The sequence below is a fragment of the Tachypleus tridentatus genome, chromosome 10 (genome assembly GCF_004210375.1).
Source record: "Tachypleus tridentatus isolate NWPU-2018 chromosome 10, ASM421037v1, whole genome shotgun sequence".
NCBI lineage: Eukaryota > Metazoa > Arthropoda > Merostomata > Xiphosura > Limulidae > Tachypleus > Tachypleus tridentatus.
In genome coordinates, this window is record NC_134834.1 from 190,796,875 (window position 1) to 190,823,910 (window position 27,036).

Consider the following 27,036-nt stretch of genomic DNA (forward strand, 5'->3'; position numbering starts at 1 on the left):
GCGAAAATCAAACCAGACACAATCAAAGTAGCTTCTAGTAAACAGTTTTAAACTTAAAAGTTTTTTTCTCACGATCATTTTATGTTGAAGTAAATATGATATTTTTGAATAAGTTTTGTCTCGAAAATCTTCAAGTAGAAGTAAACCGAGAAAGTGCGCCTGAAATGAATAGGTAAACTCGGTTTCTATGTCCAGTAGCATTACCTCGTGTTCCTTGTTCTCTCACAACATTGGTTGGCTATTCAGTTTAGATAACACTTACACAGCCAGTAAAAAATGATAGTGTTAATCTTTTAAACTTCGATTTTCTTTCTTACGTCATTACTTTCTTAGGTAGAATAGATGTTAGATACAACAGAAAACAAATATTGGTTTGTTTGGAATTTCGCGCAAAGCTACTTGAGGGCTATCTGCGCTAGCCGTCCCTAATTTAGTAATGTAAGACTGGAGGGAAGACAGCTAGTCATCACTACCCACCGCCAACTCTTTGGCTACTCTTTTACCAACGAATAGTAAGATTGACCGTCACATTATAACGCCCCCACGACTGAAAGGGCGAGTATATTTAGTGTGACGGGGATTCGAACCCGCGACCCTTGGATCATGAGCCGAGTGTGTTAACCACCTGGCCATGCCGGGCCTCTTAGGTTTGGAGTAAAAAAAAAAAACTGTCAGGTATAGGTTGAAGGGACACGAAATGTTTCCTTAATGTTAAGTAATTAAAAAGACAGAGGCGTTAGAACCAGGGGTACTGTAACACCTCCATTTTTCATACTTAACTTATATAGCAACTTTTTATTGTGTGTGTGTTTTCTTATAGCAAAGCCACATCGGGCTATCTGCTGAGCCCACCGAGAGAAATAGAACCTCTGATTTTAGCATTGTAGGTCCGTTGACTTATCGCTGTTCTCGCGGGGGGCAACTGTTTATTATATCGTTATATTACTTTTATGCTTTTAGCAGTTTCTTACACTTTCAGTCTCTCGTTGTAAAATCTGCATGTCTGGTAAAGCACCCCTACCTTGCAAGTCCTTCCTATAACGCTGAAAGATACTGTATCATCGCTATACTATTTTATTTAATAACTGGAACTACAGAACTTTTATTCAGTATGTCTGTTTCACACCAACGTAAGAAGAAACAAGAGACTAAGACTGACATGTCTGTTCTCTGTGAAAACAGGCAACCAAGACAGTAAGTGACAAAAGTTACAACTGAATCTCTGTTACTAAAACTGGCTTCGCAGTTAATTCTTACATTTCGTAATCGAATCAGGCAAAATACGAATATGCGCTAAACAAACCTGCTTAAAATACTAGCCTATTTACAAGCTAATCCGTTAGTCACAACAACTTAGATTAACAATAAGAGAGTATAGTGTAATGATTACAAGCCGTAAGTGAAAAGGTTTATACTTTGTAGCTGTATGTAGGTGACCGTGAACTATTCAAACCAAAGTTAGTCTATAATATTGAACTGATAAATCTTAAGTTTTACTAAAAAGATAGAATATGACGTATAATAAATATCACAAAAGTAATATGTGTAGGGCAACAAAAGATATTGATTGGACAGTAATAATTTCACCGATTTTGATACGCACCCATTTAACTATTGAAACAGTGGCATAATTTCCTTTGGATCTGCTACAAACATGAACGTTTGGGTTAATTTCAGACTTTTGTACAGAGCTACAAAATGATAATCCAAAGATAGTCATTTTTGCTTCTGAACTAATTGACTGGATGAGTTAGTTAACAGCACTATACGAATGATCAGATTATTTAAAAGATGCTTTTCCATTTGAAACATAAATATATAAGAGAGACTGTCATGAATTACAATAAAGTAATACATTGCGATTGACGCATTTAAGACACTTTATTGCATTAGTTGTACATTTTCTAAATTTACTAAATATTCCCATAACATCATAGAGTACGGCAATTATAGTTGTTGCTTTAAGTGTAATGTACTTTTAATTTAGAATGAAACTTCTTATTTTAACGGGCCAAGCATGGCCAAGTGGTTAAGGCACTCGACTCGTAATCTGAGCGTCGCGGGTTTGAATCCATGCCACACCAAACATGCTCGTCCTTTCAGTCATAGGGCGTTATTATGTTACGATCAATCCCACTATTTGTTGGTAAAAAAGTGATGGTGAGTGGTGATGACTAGCTGCTTTCCCTCTAGTCTCACACTGCTAAATTAGGGACAACTAGCGCAGATAGCCCTCGTGTAGCTTTGCGCAAAATTAAAAAACAAACAAACATATTTATTTTAATGAAAAGTTTTACATATAATTACATTTATTTGTTTTTCTTGATGATGAGAAACTCACTTGAAATGAAAATGTATCTCTGAAGATGACCTAGGAAGGTTGAAATGTTATTCCCTCCATTTCAATAAAAATGTTAATACCCATACCAGCCATTTTGAGATAAATTTTTATTTATTTTTCTACGATTCTGGCTCAAAGGATGTGTAAAGTACTGTGGAAATACTTTTTTTTTTAAATTTGAGATATTCTTTGAGAAAAGAGAAAATGAATTTTTATCGATCATATCACAGTAATATCAACAAAGTTGCTTACAAAACACACAACGCGGAGATTTTTTTTCTTTTCACAATTGTGTTATTTATAAATTCTTTATTTCAACTCGAGGTGTCTCTTTAAGTTTTGCTAGTTTTGATCTGAAATGACTTGTTCGTTGAAAACATATGAGTATTACTTTTCAGTCTTTATGTATATTCAGATATATGTGTATAAACAGAAACAATTCTGAAGTTAAGCTATTAGAGGAGTATAGGCTGTAAAACATAATACTTTAAACTTATGCTATAGGGCTGTTAATTATAGGGAACTTTGCATTAATCTTTGTTTTTCTGATGATTTCGAGCCTAATTCAAGAAGCCTGAATGATAGTGATATAACCTGTCTAGGCTTATCGTGCTTTGTGTATAGATTTGATTTACTTTTATATATATATATATATATATGTACACACACACAACATTGAACAGTTTATAGTATTCTAATATCACAATTCTCCGAGTTTAATGTAAATGTTTTACTGAGTTAATAAGAACTTACTAAAGGAGAGTTAGATTTAACAGTAATAATCTGAACGAGAGTCGCGACACTGTAGGATAGTGAAATTTTATATTAAACTAAGTTTAAACAGTCGAAAGTTCTATTTCATGGCTACAAGGAATCCTGGTAAGCTTTTTAAAAACGTATGTTACTATCAGAACAGCGTGTATAAGAAGGAAATGATTTTGAATTAAACTAAGGAATGTGCAAACAGTTTTGAGTAAATAGGATATTATAGTCAACGCTTTACGTAAATTTCAGCTTTTCAGTGGTACAATTTGTAATTTAAATTATTTTTACGACTTTGGTTTTAATGTTTTGTATTGTAAGTGAAACGTTAATCATTACATATGATGAAGTAGTGTAAAACTAATATTTAAGAATGCCAAATACATTAAGTGTGAAATCTAGTGGCATATTGATTAACATGTAAAGATGACTGAATTAGTAGACAAAGTGAGCAAACATTGATTTATGTTGATGCTACATTTATAATTTAATTGTAATTATGTTCTTTTTGAAGGATGGAAAATGAACTTTGTGGTTGCTAGAAAAAATTGACTTGTATGTGTGACTAAAATAATTTAAGCATGATAAATTTAAAAAAAACATCTAAAGAATAAATATGATGAATGATTATAAGTGGTATATTGCTCATTGATGAATAATTCAAAAAGCTTTTCTTATGAGTCTAAATATAGGCAGCAATCACAGAGAATTCACATTAGCACTAATGTCTACATTGAACAAGTATATATAATTTTAAATATATTTATGTTACTGGTTGGACATAAAACATTTCAATAAATTGACAGTTGTTATCAGGTTATATGTACATCTCACATATAAGTATTTAGAACAAACTGAAAGTTATGTCAAAAATAATATTCTGAGTAGAAATTTGTAAGGTTTGGTTGCTGCAAGGGCTGTAACTATAATTAAGCTGATCATAATTTTAATTAATTAATATATTTCAAGTTTCTACAGTTATGTAAATGCACAAACCATTACATTCACTTGAAACAGTGACATGATGCACCACTATCTAGGAACCATTAGTCAACAATGTATATAGACATTGACAATAAGTAAAGATAATGTTCACATATATGGCAAGTAAAGTGTTATGGATGAAGGTTTATGATGACTTGAACATGGAGTCATCACTTCACACCATGGTTTATCAGTTACTGCTATACTATCTGTTTTTTACAAAGAGCTGGATGAGCTACTGAAAGCTGTAATGTTTAAGGTGTTTATGTATCACAAAACAATAGTATTTACAAATTTATTTAATAGTGACAGTATAAAGCTGCAGACAATTAAGATCAAGAAGTTTCATAGAGTTTTGTATAAACACCTTTATTTTGAAATATAATATGGTATTTATATAAAAATTATACAAGCCACATAGGTAGTAATTAATAATATTTTTTTATAGTTTAAAAATGATATATAAACAACTTTTGAAGCAAGAATGTTGTTCAGTTTTATAATTTCTTTCTAATATTTCAGGAGCAATACCACTTGGAAGGAGACAGTATTTTTCTTCTGCATCCAGTAGATTACTGATGGAAGACTTGGACACTTTATCACCATCTGAAGATATTTATGGGTTGTCAGCTTTTCCCTTTTCTCAATCTAATTTAAACGGTAGGCTTCCAAATGTTTCTAGAATGGAAGCATTCGGTTATGGTTTTTCTCCATACAGCACTTCCTCTCGAGGAATATTGAAAGATCCCCAGATCTGGAACTGGGGAAGACGCAGGAAACGGAGAATAAAAAAAACAACAACTTCTGATGTAACAGTTGGTAGTGGAAGTAATAAAGAAAAAGATTCATCGAATCTTGAAAGCGTACAGAGTGGAGGAGAAGGAAAATCACATCAGAAAACTGAAAACAATATAAAACAGGAAGTTACTGAAGAACTGAAAGTTCCATCAGAACTAACTCAACCACTTTTTTGTCACTTGTGTGATGCAAAATTAAATGGGAGGTTACAAGCAGATTCTCACTATGAAGGAAAGAATCATGCAAAAAAAGTAAAGCAGTATTTGGAAAAGTTGCGACTAGAAAAAGGTATTACGACTCCTGTCCCGAGTTCTAACTCCAAAGGAAAAGCCGATCAGGTAAGTTAGGTTCTATCTGTTCGTAGACTCAGAGATGAAAAAGGGTAGAATGTTTATTTTGATGAAATCAGAACATGTGTAAATAACTTTCCTCAATTTGTAACTTGGTACAAAGTAATTTATTTAGTAAAAGTGTTTAAAAGTTCTAAAAGATGGTGTTATATAATTTTTTTTATAAATAATAGAATTTTCACAATGGTTTTATGTTATATTACAAATAAATTATATATATATTCCACATTTTTCCTCACAGCAAAAATCAGACATTTTTGTTCCAAAAATTCATTAAATAATAACTTGTATGGTATTAGTATGGTATTAAACTTATAAAATTGTAAGTTGGGTAGATAGGGAGAATTATGCATCAAATAAAAATAAGAGATTTTTTTTACAAACACTTTACAAAAAAATTTATAAACCTTGCACATTTTATTTCTCATAATCTGTATTAACTTAGTATTATTTTATAAATTCAGAGTTCAAGAGTTGTTTAGTGGTTAAATGTAATGTATGATTGTCTGTACACTGTTTGGACACTTCATACCAATCTGAATGATTGGATTTTATTAAGTATACAAGTTTCATTATTATTGTTATACAAAGTACACACAAGTCATATAACCCCATCTCTCAGGACTTCATGTCATTTACATGCAAGTTTTGGATAGCCATTGAAAATCATTTTTATATTTAAATTAAGAAAATACCTTAATATCAGACAAATATTTTTTTCTTTTTTTACAGATAACATTAACAACATATTCCTTCAGTGGTTTTATTGTCTTGAAATGTTTCCATGTTCTACAGCAGTGGTTCTCAAATGTTGTGCTGCAAAATTTTGTAAATGTATGACATTAAGTTATGGTTCTTCATGAAATCAACTTTATTTGGGCCAACGTGGCTTTATTATCCTCACATAGGGCATCAAAGTAGAGTAACTGGGAAATTCCCATATGCATGGTGACACTTTTCGCTTGTGGGGTCAGAAAAGTGTGCCCCAAAATTAACATTACTTTCTTAGTTTGCCATGAGAACAAAAAGTTTGGGACCCACTGTTCTACAGTAATTGCTTTATGCTGAATCCAAAATATTTTTTTTTTCTCCACTACATACAGATTTGATACAAGATGCCGTATGTACTTTAGCATCATTCTAGAACCCACAAGAAACACCAATGGTATATAGACGGTTAACAAGCCACATGATGTGTTTTTTCTGGATACCATTTGTTTGTGCATGTACTTTGAGATTATTTTTATCTTTTCAATATAAATTATTTTTTTCTATGGCAATAAAAAGTTGTGTAAATGACCCAGACATATTCTATTTGTAATAAATTTGATCTATGTAAGTTTTTTAATTTCCAGTTTGTAAAAAAATCTTTATGTGATAGAAAAAAATATTATTTTTGAATTCTGTTTAGCTTAATTATGGAAATTTTTTTATTAAAATTAAAATTAATTTTATGAAGTTTAAACTTGCAGACTTGTGTAATTTTGTGTTTCAACATGATCATTCATTTGCAGTCATGTTTAGTAAAAATTACAAGTGTCTTAGTATTCAAGGTTTTTGTCCTGCTCCTTAGCAGTTCCATATGTGTGTTTGTTTCTTTCATTGTTGTATATTTTTGAAAGTTAGGGTTTCAAAAATTGTGGTCTTTTGATAGTTGTTAAACACAAAAATATTTTGTTCAAACATTTGTCACATCCTTTGTGAAGAACATGTGACATTCTTCAGTGAAACTGATTGTATTCTGAACAGTGCAACAGGTTTGTTGAATAATAGGAAGAGATTTAACAGACTAAACAAGATGCTTATGAAGTGATTCTGAGTTCTCTGACTGAATTTGAGAAAGAAAGAGATTTCACAAAAATTAACAGAAACAGTGTAAAAATCTGTTGAAACTCACAAACACAATCTGAATAATATGTATAGGGCAAAGGACAGTATTGTTACAATATAGTTATTTCTTTAAACTCTCTTAACAATGTATTAAGATGTTTATTAAGAACTAATTATAGATTAAGCATTAGTAAAGAACTGCTATTTACAAAGAACAGAATTCAACTTCCCTTACCAAACTGAGGGATTGAGCTTGATAGAGAAACTAAGACATTGTAATATTACATACTAAATTCTGTAATTCTATATTCAGAGGATGTTTGTGTCACCTGTGTCACTGTTAGTAAATCCAATTGAAACACACACAGGTTGTAATCACATGGTATCACCTGACTGATTAATGGAGGAAACTTCTGTTGACATCCTTGCACAGCATGTCATTATAGCTATACCTCTCATGGGAGAACAGGTGTTATCTGTAGAGAATTACAAGGGCATCCCTTAAGTGATGTCTGATTTTAGGTTCAGAAAAAGAGAAAGGATTTCAGATGCTTTTAATGTTATTTAATCAATAATGTATGTTCCATTATTATTAATTACTTCCTGCCAATTATTCACAAGCTTCTGAATGCCACTTCTATAAAAATCTTGGGATTTGGAGGTAAAAATGTAGAGAGGGTAGTTTTTTCCATCAAGATAGTTCTGCAAACTTTGGAATAGATGATAATCAGATGGAGCAAGGACTAGAGAAGAAGGAGGATGTGGAAGTTTTTCCCAGTCTAGTTCTTCAATCTTAAAAGATGTGATCCTTGGTGTATGGGGCTGTTCATTATCCTGGTGTAACACAATACCTTTACCATTGATCAAAGGAGGCCTCTTTTCTTTTAGTGCAACATTCAAGCACTCTAACTGTTGACAATAGAAGTCTGATGTTGTTGTTACATTGAGTGGCAGCAACTCAAAGTGGATCACACCAACAATATCCCACCAAATACTTAACAAAACTTTCCTATGGTGGAGGTCCATTGTGGGCTGTGCTTTAGCCAGTTTACCTGCATTGAGCCATTGTCTGCAGTGCTTAACATTTTTATAAAATATCAATTTTTATCTCCAGTCACTAACCTGCCCAAAAAAGCTGAATTACATTCACAAGAGTGCAGAGCAGTGCAAATGTCCAGTCTTGCTCTAATGTTGGCTTCTGTCAAATCATGGGGCACCCATTTTCCAAGTTTTGACACCTTTACAAGCTGTTTCAGATAACGGTGAACTGTTGAATGGGTTGTATTAAGCTTCTGTGCTAGTTCTTTAACTGTTACAGCACAATATTCACCAAGTGTAGCAAGCAGCAAGTCATCATTAAACTCAACAGGACGACCTAAATGTTGAGCATCACTTAAGCTGTAGTCACCTGATCTGAACTTCTGAAACCACCTTCGACACTTTCTTTCCTTGAGACTCCGCACTATAAACACCTTGAATGTTTTGTATAACTTCTGCTGCACTATTGCCTTTTCAAAACTCATAAAACATTATAAGCCTAATGTGTTCCTCAGACACATCCATCTTCATAAGGGTTTATTTGATTAATGATCTGAAAAAGTGGAGTTGGGTTGGTTTCTTTTATTTGTCTGAACATTTTTATACACGTCCTACTACATATTTTAGTCATTAAAGCCTTCTACAAAGACAGAAATAATGATGCACTTTCTGTATTACATTTTTGGACATTAATTATGGGATGATCTGATAGAATTGAACAAAGCAGGTATAACAAACTCAACTTAATTGCACATACTTAGAAATAACTAGTACATAGAATATACATGGTATGTTTATATACTTCACAAGTAATACTGTTTGAAGTCTCATTACTTCACAACAACAACAGTCATGTCTTGCTAGAACACATTATTAATAAGGTGCCGAGATACATTAGTTAAACTCATTTACACTTTAGCACAGTGTAAAACTATAATGCCCAATAACACAGGCCTGTGAATTTAAACTTCATACATGTTGTTTTGGTTTTAATAACAGATGTTTCCAACTGGAGAGATTTGGAGAATAATTTTTTTTTTCTGTCACATGACGATTTTTTAGAAATCGGGAACAAGAAAACTCCTACTTAGATCAAATTATTATTTTGTTTACTACAACGGACATTTATTATTATTATTATTATTTTTGAGTTTCAGAACAATCAGTAAGACTCGTGTGACAATTGGTCTTGAGAAATCTATGGCCAGTGATTGTATTTTAAACATAACAAATTTGTACCTGATTTGAATGAAGATGATTCACTTATGTAACAGTATGTGTGACTTTTTGTGAAAAACCTGTATGTGATGGATAAAATTAGTTATTTTCAGAATTAGCATACAGGAATTATTGTAGAACATGTAGAAATTTCAAGACAGTAAAACCATCACAGGCCTGTGTTACTTATGTAACACTTCTTTGAAGCATGGTGTTTGAGACATTAAAAACCATCATGATGAAGAATAAAATTCCATTAAGTATTTGCTATTTTTAAAATGCTTTGAACTTTATTCTGAATAGACTTGAAGTAATTTTTTTTTTATATGCTCTCATTATCTAAGATAGAAAATGTCTGAATATGGTCACTGGCGTAGAAGTGAACTTCTCTACTCCTAAGTAAAACGTTTCACAGTCTGTTAAGCCAACCCTGTAAGTCCACTTTGTTTGACCGGTGTTAGGTATAACAATACTAAAGTATTCTAAGCAGAAAGTATGTGTATTTGTTTTGTAAAAGGTATAATGTTATTTACAGTGTAAAAAGGGAGAATGCAAAACAACATACAAAGAAGAGGTCTCGTTCTTCTTAAGGTTTATACAAAACATGAAAAATTGGGTATTTGGATCGAACTGTTCAATGTAATATGGTTGTTTCATGCTTAGAAAGACAAACCAGAAGAAGCATTTTGTCGACTTTGTGATGTTGCCATTACGTCGGAGACTCAAGCAAAGCAGCATTACAATGGAAGAAACCACCAAAGGCGTCTCAGAGGAGAGCCTCCACTACCAAAAGGGTTCTTTAATCCTGTCACAGGAAAATGGCAGAGACAGTAAGCTAGAATATTTCTAAGTTTTACAATGTTTTCTAATTTTTCACTACAGTTGGATCTATTACTGCTCTAGGTTAGGAGTGCTTATCATTATTCAATTAAAATTCCAATCAAGTAGTTTTCTTCTACATCAGGAAGACATTGTAAAACTTTTTTTCAATACCTTTCCTCTAGTTTGAGCTGATGGTGATTATTTGGATATATCTAGTATTGTTGTATTGTTACTGATACAATTTCTGAGTTGTTAAATGATAATGATACTTTCATTTAAATCGGATAAGCTTTCATTTAAATCAGATAAGCTTTCATTTAAATCAGATAAGCTTTCATTTAAATCAGATAAGCTTTTATTTAAATCAGATAAGCTTTCATTTAAATCAGATAAGCTTTCATTTAAATCAGATAAGCTAACAAATGTATTCAGAAATTGAGTTCATAACGCAAAAAAACGTGAAATTTCCACTTAGAAAAACACTTTTACATTTGATGAAAGCATTATTATTATTATTTTCATAGTAATATACTATTACTGTTTAAGTTACTGAGAAGTTAAAAAATTTTTTAGCCTGATTACCAGCCACATAAACACATACAAGATGGAAGGTGGTCATGTGAGTTAGAATTGGGAAACAGTGCAAACAAAATGATTCTGTTATGAGTTATCATATTTTCTTACATTACTTTGACATATTCTCTTGCTCACACTACAAGATTTTTGGACATGTGTTCCAAAGTCTGATATAATTTCTTTGAAAGGAATATTTCTCATCATCCTTAACTCAGTGTTTGGGTATTTAGAAGCTGTTAAGTTTTCTGAGTTTCTACAGTGCAAAAATGACCAAGGTTTAAGTAACATAGATGTACCAAAGATGCTAAAAACAAGAACAGTAAACTAGTAATAATAGTTTCTGTTACTTTAGTTTCACAAGTCATATCCATGTTTGTGAAACTTCATGAAGTTTTGATAGATTTTGTTCCATGAGAGTTGTCTTATTTTTTCATAAATGACAACTGGAGTTACTGGTGGTGAGCAGTGTTATGCCTTTCTGCTTTGTGGTGTTACTGATGGTGAGCAGTGTTATGCCACTCTGCTTTGTGGTGTTACTGGTGGTGAGCAGTGTTATGTCACTCTGCTTTGTGGTGTTACTGGTGGTGAGCAGTGTTATGTCACTCTGCTTTGTGGTGTTACTGATGGTGAGCAGTGTTATGCCACTCTGCTTTGTGGTGTTACTGATGGTGAGCAGTGTTATGCCACTCTGCTTTGTGGTGTTATTGGTGGTGAGCAGTGTTATGCCACTCTGCTTTGTGGTATTTTCAAATCACACTGATTTTCTCTGAGAGTGATAAGGTAGATCTGCTGATTAATTGGAGATTCATTAAGATATTTACTACAAAGTAGAGGGAAGCAAACACAAATGTACAGTGGGAATAATAAACAGTGAAAAATGTACTTTTACTGTGGATAATCACATTTACTGAAGACTTAGGATTAAACATGGTCTAACCTATTTGAACCAGGATGTAAGTAAGGCTGAATAAATATCATTTTACTTGCTACATACTTTAACTTCAGACTTACCCAGAGCAACTAGCACTACCCATGTGACTGGTAGTTCCAAATGAAACATAAAAGAGGTCAGTACTCTCTGCTAGTAGGAAAGTCAACTGCAAATTCATTGCACAACAAGAAACTCTGCATCTGTTTTTCTCACTCTAGGTTAATGACCCAGGGTAAAAATAATTTATAGACATTCTTGACCAATGTGTTGTATGAAAATTGCATCATATGCCATACAAATTTCGAAATATTCCTATATTATTACAAAGGGAAAACGCATGGTATGGTTGTATACCACATTATGTGGTTGGTTCTGTCATAATTATCTGGGCTCTGGGCCTGTTTTAAACAGTTCTTCTAATATCTTGCCTTTGCTTCTGATTAGGAGATACCCATCTTTGTTCTTCACTGCTCTGATAACTCAGGTTTACAACATTTGTTTTTTTTTTTACTCTTCTTTCTACTATTTTTTTGGTGAACTTAGTTCAAGCATCTAAGGTCCTAAAACTTTTCCTCTCTTTCTTCCTTGCGAGGTTGCTGCAGTGTTTTTGATTTTTCTTTCTCTGTGTTGACTCTTGATAGCCATGCTTTCCCCAGACTTAAAATTTTTTCTCTATGGCTTGTATTTATATGTGTTGCTCTGTTCGTTCTATCCTCTAAATCCCTTTACCCAGTGTTGAGATTTTCTTCCCTCCCTACTTTAACTCTCTTTTACACTGAACCTTGTTTTCTGTATTGCTTACCAACTTTCTTTGTTTGGTATCTTTAATGAGGTCGTGGAACACTACCCAGGTAGCTTTACCGAGGAAGGCCATACTCATCTGTTCTCCTTTCTGCCTTGTTTTCTTTAATTGTTCCTCAATGCACTTGCTTCTGGCTTTTTATTGATCAGGATGCCTATTCTCTGGGATCAGGCTCTCTCAGTCTTATCCAAGTTGGAAATTGTAAACAATTAGTCCCCTTACGAGCACATTACGGCTGGTTTTGTTTTCGGCTTCAAGATGCACTACTGGTCTTGATAAAGTTTTTTTATTTTACCTTCATCTCATCATGTTGTTTTTCCAGGTTTCATGAAAGTAATAACTTTATTGTTTTGATTCCCATTCATATTTTTGCATTTTTCACTTTCTCACGGTGAGTATTCTATAGGCTGTATTTGACACGTTTACATCAGTGCCAGTATCATGAACGTACAGACTGAGGTGGTATTTCTGTAAGCATGTACACTAACTTACTCCTTCATAACTATGTATTTTATTTCATTTTTTTATCTTTATTGTGACTTTTAATTAAAATACAACTTTTATTCTGAATTTCACACACACACACACACACACACACACACATAGATATAACACAGTGCTGCATAAAAGAAAAACTTGAAGTCATAAGTTCAAACTCTGCTCATTTTGAAGACAGTGTGAATGGAATTCTACAATGGTATTTTTTTATTATTATTGAGATCTCACAAATATAAATATTTTCTTTTCAGACCTCCAGTTGCACATCCTCTTAATACCACAACTATGGGAGGGAAAACTAACTTCCATCCTTCTCCATACGAACATCTGATGAACAAGTTGACTTCTGACATTAGTGCAGGAGACAGACTGGATAATTCAGTTGTATCACCTGATCTAACGCAAACCTTAGGTAACAATAATATGAGAAATTAGATCATAATTGTAAAAATTTGTGAGTGAAAGCAAAGAATGTATTTCAGATTAGCTTTGTAATAATAAAAAATGTTTAGTTTTTTTTTCTTTTCTGAAACATTTCCAAAATACAAAGCAATTGCTAGAAAACGGGTTTTGATACACAAGGAGGGCACAGCACAGGTAACTCAATATGTAGCTTTGTACTTAAGAGCAACAAACAACAGTTGAGTTAAAATGGTTTTGTAAGAATTATTTAAATTCCAGAACCAGTTTCATCTACAGAGTAAGATGGAGCATTTAATAAAACAAATTCTCACTTTGATATGTTAGTCAATCAACATGTAGTGTGGTTTGCACATTTGCACATAGAAATAGTAATTTGTGCAAATTAAAAACACATGAGATTTTAAAGTACACAAGTTAGATCTAGAGTAATAGTTCTTAAGTACTAACAAAGGTTATAGTTCAAATTTTAGAATGGTCTTTTGGTACAGAATGAGGATGACCTTTCTTATTTGTAGTACAAATTATTTACCTTTCACCTTTGAACTTAGGAGGTCCCTTGAATATATATTCTTAAGTATAGTTTATGACATGGTGGCTATTGTCCACACTTTTTAAATTGATATATTTATGTACTCAATATGTGAAACAACTTGCATATTTACAGAAACTTGAATCAGAGATTAGTAGAATTCATCCACTGTAATTGTTTGTATTAGCTTGCAAAATCTTCCAAGTTATTTAGTTGGCTTAAATTTGCTTCAAGTTGGGTATATGGATAACACAAGTAATTAGAAATGTTCCCTTGGTGGGACAACAGTAAGTTTACAGACTTACAACACTAAAATCTGAGAACACAGCAAAAAGCCCAATGCTCTTTTGTTCTAAAACAAACAATACTTGGAGATCTTCCTCCTAATCTTTTAGAAAATACTTTTTAGCACAGTTGAGAATTTATTAATTACATTGCTGGAGGAAGAATATTTTGTTCCCTACTTTAAAATACACTACATTATTCATAATTTAAAGAAAACCACACTTTTGATCATATGGTGTTGTAACATGGTGGGTGTCTGTCTGTGTGTGGAAGGGAATGCCTTCATTTGTTAATTAACAAGGGACTACACCCCTCATGACATGCCTGTAGGTTTCAGGAAGGCTTTTGTGTTTTGAAACTTCTCTATGTATGTATGAAGTGGGCTTACATGAACTGAGTATTGCCATATGGGCTCCTCGGCACAAAAAGTGTTTATGTTATACGTTTAGCAAGTGGACCTTTCATGAGTTGTTCTGTCAGGTGGGCCTGTGACTCCATGATAAGAAGGGTTGAGCTTTATTTGAAAAGGAAAGTGACTCGTTTGTCATCTGATTGGTTTAAAGATACTGTTTTTTTTTATTTTATGTCTTGTTTTTATCACATACTAAATCAATTTTTTTGTAATATAGAAATGTATTGTTGAACCTGATATATGCATGAATAAATTAAAGAAACTGTTTTTTTTATGGTTAAAGATAAAGCCTTATTTAAGTTTATGTGTTATGATTATATATTTGTACAAACCTGCAAAGCTAATTTTAACATTTACCAGGGTCTTTTTGTTTCTAGTTTTTATATGATTACGTGATAACTTAAAGTGTGCATAATGAATAGATTAGAAGTGTAAATGTGTCGTCAATATGACTTTTAATGATGTTTCTTAATATTTGGGTGCTAAAAATTATTTCATTTTTTGGAATAGATGTCAGTTGTGTTTTTTAACCATCTCTCTAACAATAGTGTGTGGAAGTTTAGCATATAACTTGGGGCAAAAATATCCCATGGAAACAATAAAGAACCACTTTGCTACGTTCCTGTATTATTGTTATAGCAGCATATGACTGATAAAAATATTGCTTTTACATACACCAACATGTCAAACACACATACTCATTTACAACTGTCTTTAAACCACCAACAGTTAAACTGTTACTCATTTCATTTATAATTACCATTTGAAACATACTAAGTTTTATTGTTTTTTTTCACTTAAATAAAGAGGTATGATATATTTGTATAATAACAGGTAGCCAAATAAGACACACAGACAGACAGACCAATGTTCTGTTGGAACATGTAGTATATTTCATCACCTTTCATTATGTTGCCCCTCGGTGTGGATTCCTGTACATGGTGAGGGGACCTCCCAGGGAAGGTTCTGTTCTATCTGGTTACCTTCTCTGGGATCTAAACATCCACCCACGTGTTTGCCGTGCGTGGCGACCCGTGAAGGGGAGGAGAGGATCCTGGTGGTTGAGGGGTCCAACCCTAACACACCACTTTGGCCTCGAATTCCTGTAGACGGGCGGCCTTTGGGTGACCCCCCCCCTTGGGTCAATCGGCTGGTCCACTTGGGCTAGAGTCAACCAAGTACCAGTGTTGGAAGTTCTGAACGGGTGTTGTGGACATTGTGCCTGATGCTGGTGTTTGGGTATAGTGCTCACGAGACCCTGGTGTTGCTGCATTGTCCTTGCGTGACTTTGTAGTGCGTCCCCTTGTAGGGCTCCATGGTGGGTGGGTACCGAAATTTTTTCCTTTTCCTATGGATCCTCTAAAAAATTTAAATAAAATTGTGAAAAAACAGTCAATGGGTAAGCGACCACGTCTTGAATACTCAGAACAGCAATCTTCAACATCAGTAACACACGTACTTCATTTTCTTATATTATATTCTCTTTCGGAAAAACCTTTAGGGCAAATGTCCCCTTTTTTAATTCAAAAGGGACTAGAGGGACTTGCTGGCTCTCCAAAGTCAGTAAAGAAACTTCGATCTGGTGACATATTGGTTGAAACATCCACATCCCAACACAGTGAACACCTCTTGAATTCAAAGGCAATTGGGGATATACCTATTGAGGTTACCCCTCATGCTACCTTGAATTCATCTCGAGGAGTTATTGTTGAAAGGGATTTGAAGAACATTCCCGAGTCAGAGATTCTCACTGGTCTCTCCACTCAAGGAGTTTCAGCAGTGAGGTGCATCTCCACTCGCAAAGATGGAGTTACACTGCCAACAAATACCCTCGTTTTAACATTTACTTCATCAAGTGCACCTGCCACCATCAAGGCAGGTTATCTCATTTGCAGGGTTCAGCCATACATACCAAACCCTCTTCGATGTTTCCAATGTCAGAGATTTGGCCACTCAAAGACATCTTGTTGGGGTTCCCTGACATGTGCTTGTTGTGGAAGCAAGGACCACGATGCCTATGACTGTGACATGAACCCACATTGCGCAAACTGCAATGGTTCTCACCCCTCTTACTTTCATTCTTGCCCAAAATGGTTGGAGGAAAAAGAGGTGCAGCATTTGAAAACGACACATAACATTAGTTATCCTGAGGCTCAGAAATTGCTGTCCACAACTCCATCTCGGACATATGCTGCTGCACTTCATTCCACAACTACAGTGGGAGTGCAGACAGATCTCTCTGTGCCTCCAAGAGAATCGTTTTCAAAACAAATGAAAAGCCTTTTGACCTCCATGGTTAAAAAGGTTGATGAATCGACTTCCACACCCATCTCTGTTCCTCCCATACCTTCCAACAAACCTCAAGATCCACATCCTTCGGTTTAAAATACAGGCATTTCTTCTGATACATCTTTTTCTCCCACCACAAGAGACAAAACAATTATTCGTTTGCATCCTCAGTCACTAGATTCCCCTTCCAATAACAAAAACTTGCCCACCTGACACAGAGCAGGATCCATGGAGGTTGATAGACCTCCTCCGACTAAAGACAGTAAAGAAAAAAGACGTGGTCGTAAACTGAAGGGTTCTCCAGCCACTTCACCTACCCATTCTTACAAATGGCCACCTTGATACAATGGAACTTTCGAGGTTTACGTTCTAATCTGGATGATATCAAAATGCTGATTGCTTCCTACCATCCTGTTTGTCTTTCTTTACAAGAAACATTTCTCAAAACTACTGATACTGTCTCCATTCGGCAGTTTTCTCTGTACAGAAATGACAGGTTGTGTGATGGTCGAGTACATGGAGGGGTGGCACTGTTGGTTGATCAACATGTGCCCACCCTGTCTTTGCCACTCAACACACCCTTGGAGGCTGTAGCCATCCGTGTTTCCTTGGGTCATACCATCACTGTTTGTTCTCTGTACCTGTCCCCTGGAGAGACATATGATCAATCAGATCTTGATGCTCTCGTTGAACAATTGCCATCTCCATTTCTAATCCTAGGGGATTTTAATGGACATCATCCCCTCTGGGGAAGTGCTATTATTGATGGGAGGGGCCAATCTGTAGAGCGGATGCTCTCTGATCACAATCTTTCTCTTTTCAATACTGGTTCTTCCACTTACTTTCATGCACCTAGTCAGTCCTTTACCGCTATTGATCTCTCAGTTTGCTCCCCTTCATTATTCTCCCATTTTTCATGGAGGGTTGACAGTAATCCACTAGGCAGTGATCATTTTCCGATCCTTTTGAGAGAGACTGGCCGTGGTCGATGCCACCCTACCCGCGTGCCCGGTGGAAGCTGGATCAGGCAGACTGGTCCACTTTCACTGCTCTCGCAGAACTTGATCCTGCCATCGTAAATCAGCCATCAATAGACGACTGTGTAGCAGCGGTAACTGACTGTGTTACACATGCAGCTGCTCAGTGTATTCCTAAAACCTCGACACGTTTTCCACGATATCCTCGTCCGTGGTGGAATCCTGCTTGCCACTTAGCACGGAAGGCTCAAAGCGGGCCTGGGATACCTTTGGGATATCCCACACTTTCAAACGGGTTGCTTTCCAACGGGCTCGTGCACATGCTAGGTGGGTAAGACGTCAAAGCCAGAAGGAATCTTGGATTAAGTTCACAACCAGCATATCTTCTACCACCAGTTCCAAGATCATATGGGAATAGATTCGAAAGGTTAATGGGCACTACAGTTCTGTCCCCCTCTCGATCTTACTCTCTGATGGTCAGGAGGTGACTGATGTTCGGAACATCGCTAACACTCTAGGTGAAAGCTTTTGCGGGTATCTAGCACTTCTGCTTGTTCCTCCACTTTCCTGGCCATCAAGACTTGGGCAGAGCGATCACCTCTTTCCTTTCAAACTGACTGTTTCTTTGACTATAATTGTCCCTTTACCTTGGTGGAACTAAAAATGGCCCTTCATCGGTCTGCCAGTACGTCTGTTGGACCTGATGATATTCATTATGACATGCTGCACCATCTATCTCTTGCTTCTCTTGATGTCCTTCTGATTGTTTTCAACCGGATCTGGCAGGAGAATGTTTTTCCTGATGCCTGGTGCCAGGCTATTATTTTACCTTTCTCTAAGCCAGGGAAAGATCCCAAGATTCCTTCAAACTACCGTCCAATTGCTTTGACGAGCTGTCTCTGTAAGACATTAGAAAGGATGGTTAATGCTCGTCTTGTTTGGTTCCTTGAATCAAACAACTTTCTCTCGCCCACCCAGTATGGGTTCCGTCGACAGCACTCCACCACAGACCACCTAATTCGTCTTGAAACATCTATCAGAGAAGCCTTTCTCAACCGCCAACATCTTGTATCAATATTCTTTGACATAGAGAAGGCTTACGACACAACATGGAGGTATGGCGTTTTTGAGACCTCCATACATATGAGTTATGTGGCCATTTGCCCATGTTTATTAAAAAAATTTAATGGACAGGAGATTCCAAGTTCGTGTGGGTTTGACACTTTCCCGTTCTTTTGTACAGGAACTTGGAGTCCCTCAAGGCTGTGTATTGAGTGTTACACTCTTCAGTATAAAGATAAATGCCATCACTGAACAACTCCCTCTCACTGTTGCGAATGGGCTGTATGTCAACGACTTTCACATCTCATGTCAGTCGTCAAACATGAGATATATTGAGCGGCAATTACAAACCACCCTCAATTGTGTGCAAAGTGGACTCTGGCTTTAATTTCTCTCTCTCCAAAACTGTATGCATGCACTTTTGCCGTCGACGGGGTATTCACCCTGATCCTGAACTTCATATTGGTGAAGTTTTGCTGCCAGTGGTCCCGGAGACCAAGTTCTTGGACTTATCTTTGATCATAAACTGACCTTTATACCACACTTAAAGCAGCTTCGGGTCAAATGCACAAGAGCACTGAACATCCTCCGTGTTCTCTCTTCTACTAGTTGGGGGGCAGATCTCTGTTCAATGTTAAAGGTATATCGTGCTCTTATTAGATCGAAACTCGATTATGGATCAATGGTCTATGGCTCTGCCAGACCCTCGGCCTTAAAGATGCTGGACCCCATTCATCACCAAGGACTTTGAATCTGCACTGGGGCTTTCCGTATCTCTCCAGTTCAAAGTATAGACATTGAATCTCATGAACCTTCTCTACACCTTCGCCGTTTTCAACTATCTTTACAATATACTTCGAAACTTCATTCCTTACCAAAGCATCCCACCTGGAAATGTGTTTTCCTTTCCTCGGTGGGCAGTACTTTTTCAGAACAGACTATCTGTCATTGCTGCGTTTGGCCTTCACATCCGGGCACAATTGGATGAATTGGGTCTGTCCTTGGATAACATTGCAGATTCCACAGGTTGGCCCATCCCACCATGGCTTATTACAGCCCCCAAATGTGACCTTTCTTTCAGTCACCTAAAAAAGGCAGATACTCCAGATTGGAAGTACCGTCTTTTATTCAATGAATATCTTTCAAACAATCATTCAGTTCCCATTTATACAGATGGTTCCAAATCAGGTAATTCAGTGGGCTCTGCTATGGGTCAGTAGTTGCGCGCAGAATCCCTTCTACAGCTTCTGTGTTCACTGCTGAACTGTATGCCATATCTCTTGCCCTGGATCATATTGCAGCTGAGCAGTACTCCAACTGCACTATTTATACTGATTTGCTTAGTTTTATACTTGCCTTGGAATCGCTACACGTTAGCTCACATCCTATTCTCGCTGATATTCGAAACCGACTGGCCCATTTCTCATTAGCAGCTACTTCAATCCAGTTTTTCTGGATACCAGGCCATGTTGGTATTCGCGGGAACGAGCTTGCAGACATGGCAGCTAAATATGTCTGCTTCAGCACCATCACTCCTATGCCTATTCCGTACATGGACTATGGTGTTGTCTTCAAGGCTCGGCTCCGTGCCAGCTGGCAGTCCACTTGGAGTGAGCAACGTGACAACAAACTTTTTCAAATCAAACCCAAAATTGGACTTGGCCATCTATCTTCCATAAAGTTCGGAAGGAGGAAGTTGTTCTAACTAGACTACACATTGGTCACAGTTTTTTAACTCATCATTTTCTTTTATCTGGAACTGATGCACCAGTGTGTAGTTTGTGTAACACTCAACTCACTATCAGCCACGTTATACTTTCTTGCCATCATTACAATTCTCAACGACGGCAATATTTTAAACATATTTTTTCCCATGGTCAGTCTGTAACATTGGACAGAGTTATTGGTGATGGTGACTCTATCTACCTTGATAATGTTTTTAATTTTTTAATGGTCATTAATCTTTTTAATCTCATTTAAGTGTTGCATATTTATTCATTACACCTTTTTTAATTGTGGTTCCTTTTTTACAGTTTTAATCTCTCTCCTTCAATTTGACATTGGACAATGGCCAGAACATTAAATAACTCAACACCAGGACTGGAAAGGCCAACTTCAGGTGACTAACGCTACTGTTTGAACTATCCGTTTGAACTACTCGTTAGTTGTCCTGGCGAGTTGTTATTATACTTTTGCTGCATATCATTTCACACTTTTACTACTTAACTTTTTAGTACTGGCCATATTGACTCATAACCTGGAACCAGGACTGGAAAGACCAACTTCAGGTGACTGATGGTGGTTCTTGAACTTACCTGTTAGTCAGGTTATGATCATTACCTTTTTGCTTGAGTAAATACCTTACAACTTCTTATACTCTGCCTTCTTAACATTGTAGACTAGGTGTCAACATTGGTTTTATACTTTTTTGTTTTACCTTCATTTCCATTTATGTCTATTACTACATATATTTATTTTTTTTTACATTTTTACCGAATGTCTGGCGCAGATAGCCTTGCTGCTTTGTGCCATAAAACACTAAATCAATCAATCAATCCTTATGTTCCTAAACTGTTGTTTTCCATTTTAATTTTCTCATGACAGTGAATATAAAGTAAATGTACACTCACAGTATGAACTTTTGTCAGGATGTAAGCAGCGTGAACACTGTGTTATTTTACAAACATGGCGTGAGCCTGTCTTAAGTGTTAAACGTGTGATGTTATTTTTTGTCAACGTCTTTGCACGGTGTCGTTTTATAGAAGAGTACGAATGCTGTGTTTATAACTGCATGACAATATAAAGGAAGTAAAAAATACAGAATAAGTATACGTGTGTTTGAATTGGGTTTGTATTAATGTAGGAGTTTTGTTCCAACGTAGGTCAGTGGTAACAGAAGTTGGAGCAACTGACCACCTAAAGTATCTCATCATCGTGTGTTCTTCAAGGATTTTCTGGAAGTGGTATTTCAACAAACATTCATGTGATCCTTTTCACTTATCAACTTCTTTAGTGCTAATTGTTGGATCATAGAAACAATAATGCTGATACAATAGCATCGCACATCGTGACGTCAATGTGCTGTAATATTCTTCATAGATGTGTTAATTAAACAAAAATATCCTTTTGATGAATATAAAATATCGAGGACAAGCCATTACTGTGTAAGTTGGGTGAACTTTAACGATTTTTCTCACAGGTGTTGTACATGTTGCTTGACAGTGAGTTTAACGCACGATTATTATTGTTGTTTTCTTTGTTGTTGTTTTTTCAATTTTGACCATACATTATCACAACAGATGTCTCTGTGATTTTTGGTAATAAAAAATAAACAAATGCAATTTGTCTTATATTCAGTTTGTTGTTGGTTACAAATTATTTCAAAAATGAAAAGTTTGGAATTGTTTGAAATATTTTTCTATATACATACGAGTATGAATATTATTATTTTTTTGTTAAAAAGGCTTATCAGTAAATATTTCTTGCCTATTATTATTATTACTTCTTTTATGAAGTTGCTTTCTAACCATTATTATTTGTCTTCACTGACTATATATTCTTTCATTTACGAGTTTCAAAACTACTGTGTGTTACAAAGTGCCCAAAAGTTTCCAGTAAAATTAGGTTTTTAAAAAGTTATGGTGATAAAGTTTTGGTTGTCAATATTATTTCATTAGAATGTATGTGCTGCTATCTATACATTTAGTTTGATACGAAAACAGGTTTGATGTTAGAAATCAAATGGCAGTGCTGAGGGAAAATAGGTTGTGAAATGTTTTCCCCGGCAAAGCACAGTATCATTGTTTAAATTGTGTTATGTTTTATCGCCATTAACAAGTTATTTAATTGTGAAGGAATTTTCATGCTATGTTTTTCATCAATAAACTATTTTTGTTTTGTTTTGTAGTCAGATTTTGTGTGTGAGTTTAGCTCATCAGTCTGAATGGATGCATGTTTCAGTAATTAAGAGAAATCAATGATTCCTCACTAACTGTGTGCTAAACATTTACTGGATATTATGCTAGGGTTAACAGGGTTAGTAATTTGAGAAAACATGTATATACCTTTATTTAAAAACATCTTTAGATGCTGAGTAATACATTTAAATTTTATTCCAATGTGACGTATTATTTTCTCTCGAAAGTGTTTATGTGATATAGTAACATATACGAAAACCTCTTCTTGTCCGTCCGTCACTGGTTCAGCTGTGAGTTTACAGACTTACAACGCTAAAATCCAGTGTTCGATTTCCTGCAATGGACAAGAGTACAAATAGTGCAATGTTGAAACGAACAATCTAGCTCCCAAGTTATACAGCGGGATGTCTGCGGATTCAGACTGCTAAAAACCGGGTTTCTACATCCGTGGTGGGCAGAGCACAGATAGCCCATTGTGTAGCTTTGTGTTTAATTTAAAAATACACTTTTCGTTGGCCCGACCACAGTTAGTTCGATGTTTAGCTTTGCATTAAAACATCCTTCTTATTGACTGTAACATGACTTAAGCGTAGGATATCAGACTAGTGATCCAAGGGTCTTGGGTTCGAAACGTGGAGCTATTAACCACGCTTTACATTTTCAGCTCTAGGGATGTTATAAAAATGAGAGCTAATCCATTATTCAGTTACGAGTGCTTACAGATTTACATCCTCAAAGTAAGGAGTCCAATTCTTCTAGGTGGACATAGCGGATTGCTCGCTGTAATTTTGGTTCGTCATGGCAAGGTGGTCAGGGCAGAAAGATTTATCGTTCTGCATGGTTGATGATTTCTTTCCAGTTGAAGATGTACTTCAGCGATGTGGGAGATACAGATCAGGCCCAGCATAGCCAGATGGTTAGGATGCTCGACTCGTAATTTGAGGGTCACGGGTTCAAATCCCCGTCACACCAAGCATGTTCGCTCTTTTAGCCGTGGAAACGTTATAAAGTTACGGTCAATCCCACTATTCGTTGGTAAAAGAGTAGTCGGAGATTTGGCCGTGGGTGGTGATGAGTAACTGCCTTCTCTGTAGTCTAAAACTGTTAAATCAGAAACGGTTAGCGCTGATAGCACTCGTGTAACTTTGTGCGAAATTTAAAAAAAAAAACGAACACCAAACCAATCCATCTGGTCAGAAGTTAAAAATTAGGGACAGCGGTAGATAGTTTTAGTAGCTTTGCAATAAATACAAATGTATAAGATTTAAATATTTGTAATTTTTAGAAAGTATATAAATCTTTCACAAGCCAACTTACTCAAAAGCTAAATTTGATAACATTACGAAAATGAGTAACGGTAAAATTATGCGTTTATTTAATGTTGTTTAATAACATGAAAAAGAATAACTCTTTGCTTGCCTCTTACCAATTTATTTCATTAAAATAACATTTTTATTTACTTTGCTTGTATCCGATCGGGAAATCAAATAGTTTTATTACCTACCACAAGGGAACATTTAAATACGTTTTTTAATGTGGTGAATGAAAAACGTAACTGTACTCCGTGATGGCTCAGTGAAAAGTAGGTAATTTTAAATACTTTTGGCCATTTCTAATTGTTAGGCATTTCTTTGATTCGCTGAAGCATTACTCTGAGAGATTGAAACTACTTTAGATTAATAGTACGTATCAACCATAATATTTATTACATGAGACTAATTATTTAGTAATTAGCGCTTGTTAACAAAACTCGGTGACTGCCAAAAAAAAGCAGTTACTAAGAGGCTTTTTCATGATTAGGCTTAGAGACAAGTATTTACTTTTGTAATTGCTGTCGTCTCATCAGTAACGAAGAATGATTGTTGGCTTCATTCGAAGAGCCACCGAATTTTGGAACTTGTATTTATCTACCAGTTTTCTATCCATACTTCAAATAAGAATAATATAGTTCTCTACAAATTATTAAGTCATAAAACGTAAGACACAGTGACAATTTTTGTTTTGTTTACTTAATATTTCAGAAAATGATACAGTGTATATACACCGCCTCATTCAAACTTTTAGGACTTAGAAGGCTTAACATGGTCACAAGTTTAATCTTCAAACAGCGAGAATGTTGTGGGTAGCGGCATAAATTGATGGCCGCCGTTTAAGAGTTAAGTGGTCACTCATTAAAATAATAATAGTTTAATATCTTATTTAGAAACAGGAAAAAGATAAATTAATATTTAAATTTTATTCATTAAACTAAGTTAATTTTGTTGACATGCCATTTTATTCATTTCCTACTTAGACAAACCAACAAACGCAACTGAGGGGGAACGTTTAAATTTAATTGAAACAATATCAGTTTAAGAGTGATCCTATATTCCAAAGTAATATAACTTTAACATAAGTTTTATCTTAAAATTTCAAAAGCTTCTTTGTAAAAGAACATGTAGAGTTTGTTTTCAATCTTTTTGAGGTGACCCTACCCTTGAACATCTTGCATTTAATTGACCAGGAAAAAAGCATGGTTGATAAACAATCCAGTAACTTTCATACTTTGACCTTGAAGTTATTTAGAATATTCAACATTGTATAAAGAGGTAAGGTTGTTTAATATTGACTCAATAGGCTAGGAGTAATTAACTATTGGGTTTTACAATATAGAAATAGGGTTAAGTTCAACTTTGATCGCTTGGAATATTCTCCATAGTTTGTAGTGTTCCACATAAGGTTTGGTTGAAATTGGCCCAATAGGCTAGGGTGCATTTCATTTTAATAACTATAGATATCAAGGTGTTACAGAATTGAAAATGGACGTATACCATTTGACAAATGTAACACTAACGCTGGTTGTGTCGGTGTTTCTAACACTGAGTACTGGAATATCAAAGATACTGCTCTAAAATCATTGAAATTTGACATAAAAATTACGTGTTAGGGTTAAAGGAAGTTTGCTATTTTACGGAAAAGTAAGACTACTGTTAAAAATTAAGTGATAGAAGTGCGAGTTTATAAAACATAGTCGGGAGTGTAAGGTATTGTGATGCTGTACGAGGTCTGTGCAAAAAATACGCGGACTGTTTGAATTGCGCGGCTCCAGTTGGTTCCAGGGGAATCCCCTTGGTGTCGCTAGGTTCGCACATATCAGCTGATTACGACGCCATTTCCCGATTGCATTTATCTTCATTTGTGTATTAGCTACGCGGTTTTAAGTGAAGTGCGATTTTTTCGTTTAGCGGATTTCAGAATGAATGACCTGAAGGAGCAACGACTTGCTGTGAAATTTTGTGTTAAACTTGGAAAATTTGCGCCTGAAACTTTTGCTATGCTTAACACGGCTTACGGTGATGTTGCTATGAAGCGTACGGCATGTTTCAAGTGGCATGAACGTTTTAAGGATGGTCGACAGTCCGTTGAAGATGATGAGCGTCCTGGACGTCCTTCCACGTCGACAAAATCAACACCCTGGTGCGGGCAAATCGACGTCTGACTGTCAAGGAGCTTGCTGAAGAGTGTGGGATATCAGTTGGATCTTGTTACGAGATTTTGACCGAAAAATTGAAGATGCACCGCGTTGCTGAGAAATTTGTGCCTCAGAACTCGTGAGTTTTTGGCCAAACACTCGATCACTGTTCTTCCCCACCCCCCCCCCCCCCTACTCACCTGACCTTGCTCCTTACGATTTTTTCTTGTTCCCCAAACTCAAAAGACCCTTGAAAGGAAGAAGATTTGAGACGATTCCCGAGATTAAGGCAAATGCGACGAAGGAGCTGGAGGACATTACAAAAAAAGCGTACCAGGACTGTTTCAACAAGTGGAAACACCGTTGGGATAAGTATGTGCGTTGGGGAGGAGAGTACTTTGAAGGGGTCTCAGACCTGTAACTTCTAAATAAAGTACATTTTGTTTTATGACGTCAGTCCGAGTATTTTTTGAACAGCCCTCGTATAAGACATTAGTTTTTTAATTTACCTTACTAGCATAGCAAGGACACCTAGCGTAAAATAAATAAAACAATTGATTGAATGGAAGTTTAATGTCAGAAGTTTTGGCAGGAAAAAATAACAATTTAGATAAAGCTATACCAATACGATTCGTTCTTTATGTCAGTGCCTACAACAGATACTAAATAAATCTATGTTTCAGATATTCTTACAAAGCTGTCTTATGCAGAAACATTGAAATCAGAATATTTAATCTGCTT

At 35.6% G+C, this 27,036-nt stretch overlaps 1 protein-coding gene across 4 annotated transcripts; it reads left to right on the plus strand.

The window, feature by feature from the left end:
* The first annotated feature begins 2,643 nt into the window (after positions 1-2,643).
* LOC143227837 (uncharacterized) lies at positions 2,644-22,833 on the plus strand. Of its 4 annotated transcripts, none has more exons than XM_076459126.1 (5): positions 2,644-2,725; positions 4,610-5,223; positions 9,985-10,151; positions 13,202-13,362; positions 21,810-22,833. In XM_076459126.1, the coding sequence occupies exons 1-5, from the start codon at positions 2,722-2,724 to the stop codon at positions 21,818-21,820; spliced, it is 957 nt and encodes a 318-aa protein (XP_076315241.1). In that variant the 5' UTR covers positions 2,644-2,721; the 3' UTR covers positions 21,821-22,833. The 4 variants fall into 4 exon arrangements, with proteins under 4 accessions (XP_076315241.1, XP_076315242.1, XP_076315240.1 ...); XM_076459127.1 differs by having other exon boundaries at positions 2,668-3,237; XM_076459125.1 differs by having other exon boundaries at positions 2,668-3,220.
* Positions 22,834-27,036: the final 4,203 nt, after the last annotated feature.

Coding starts and splice junctions, on each gene's coding strand:
- LOC143227837 (XM_076459125.1), top strand. Junction 5,224..9,984: donor CCAAAGGAAAAGCCGATCAG/GTAAGTTAGGTT, acceptor TTTCATGCTTAG/AAAGACAAACCAGAAGAAGC. Junction 10,152..13,201: donor ACAGGAAAATGGCAGAGACA/GTAAGCTAGAAT, acceptor TTTTCTTTTCAG/ACCTCCAGTTGCACATCCTC.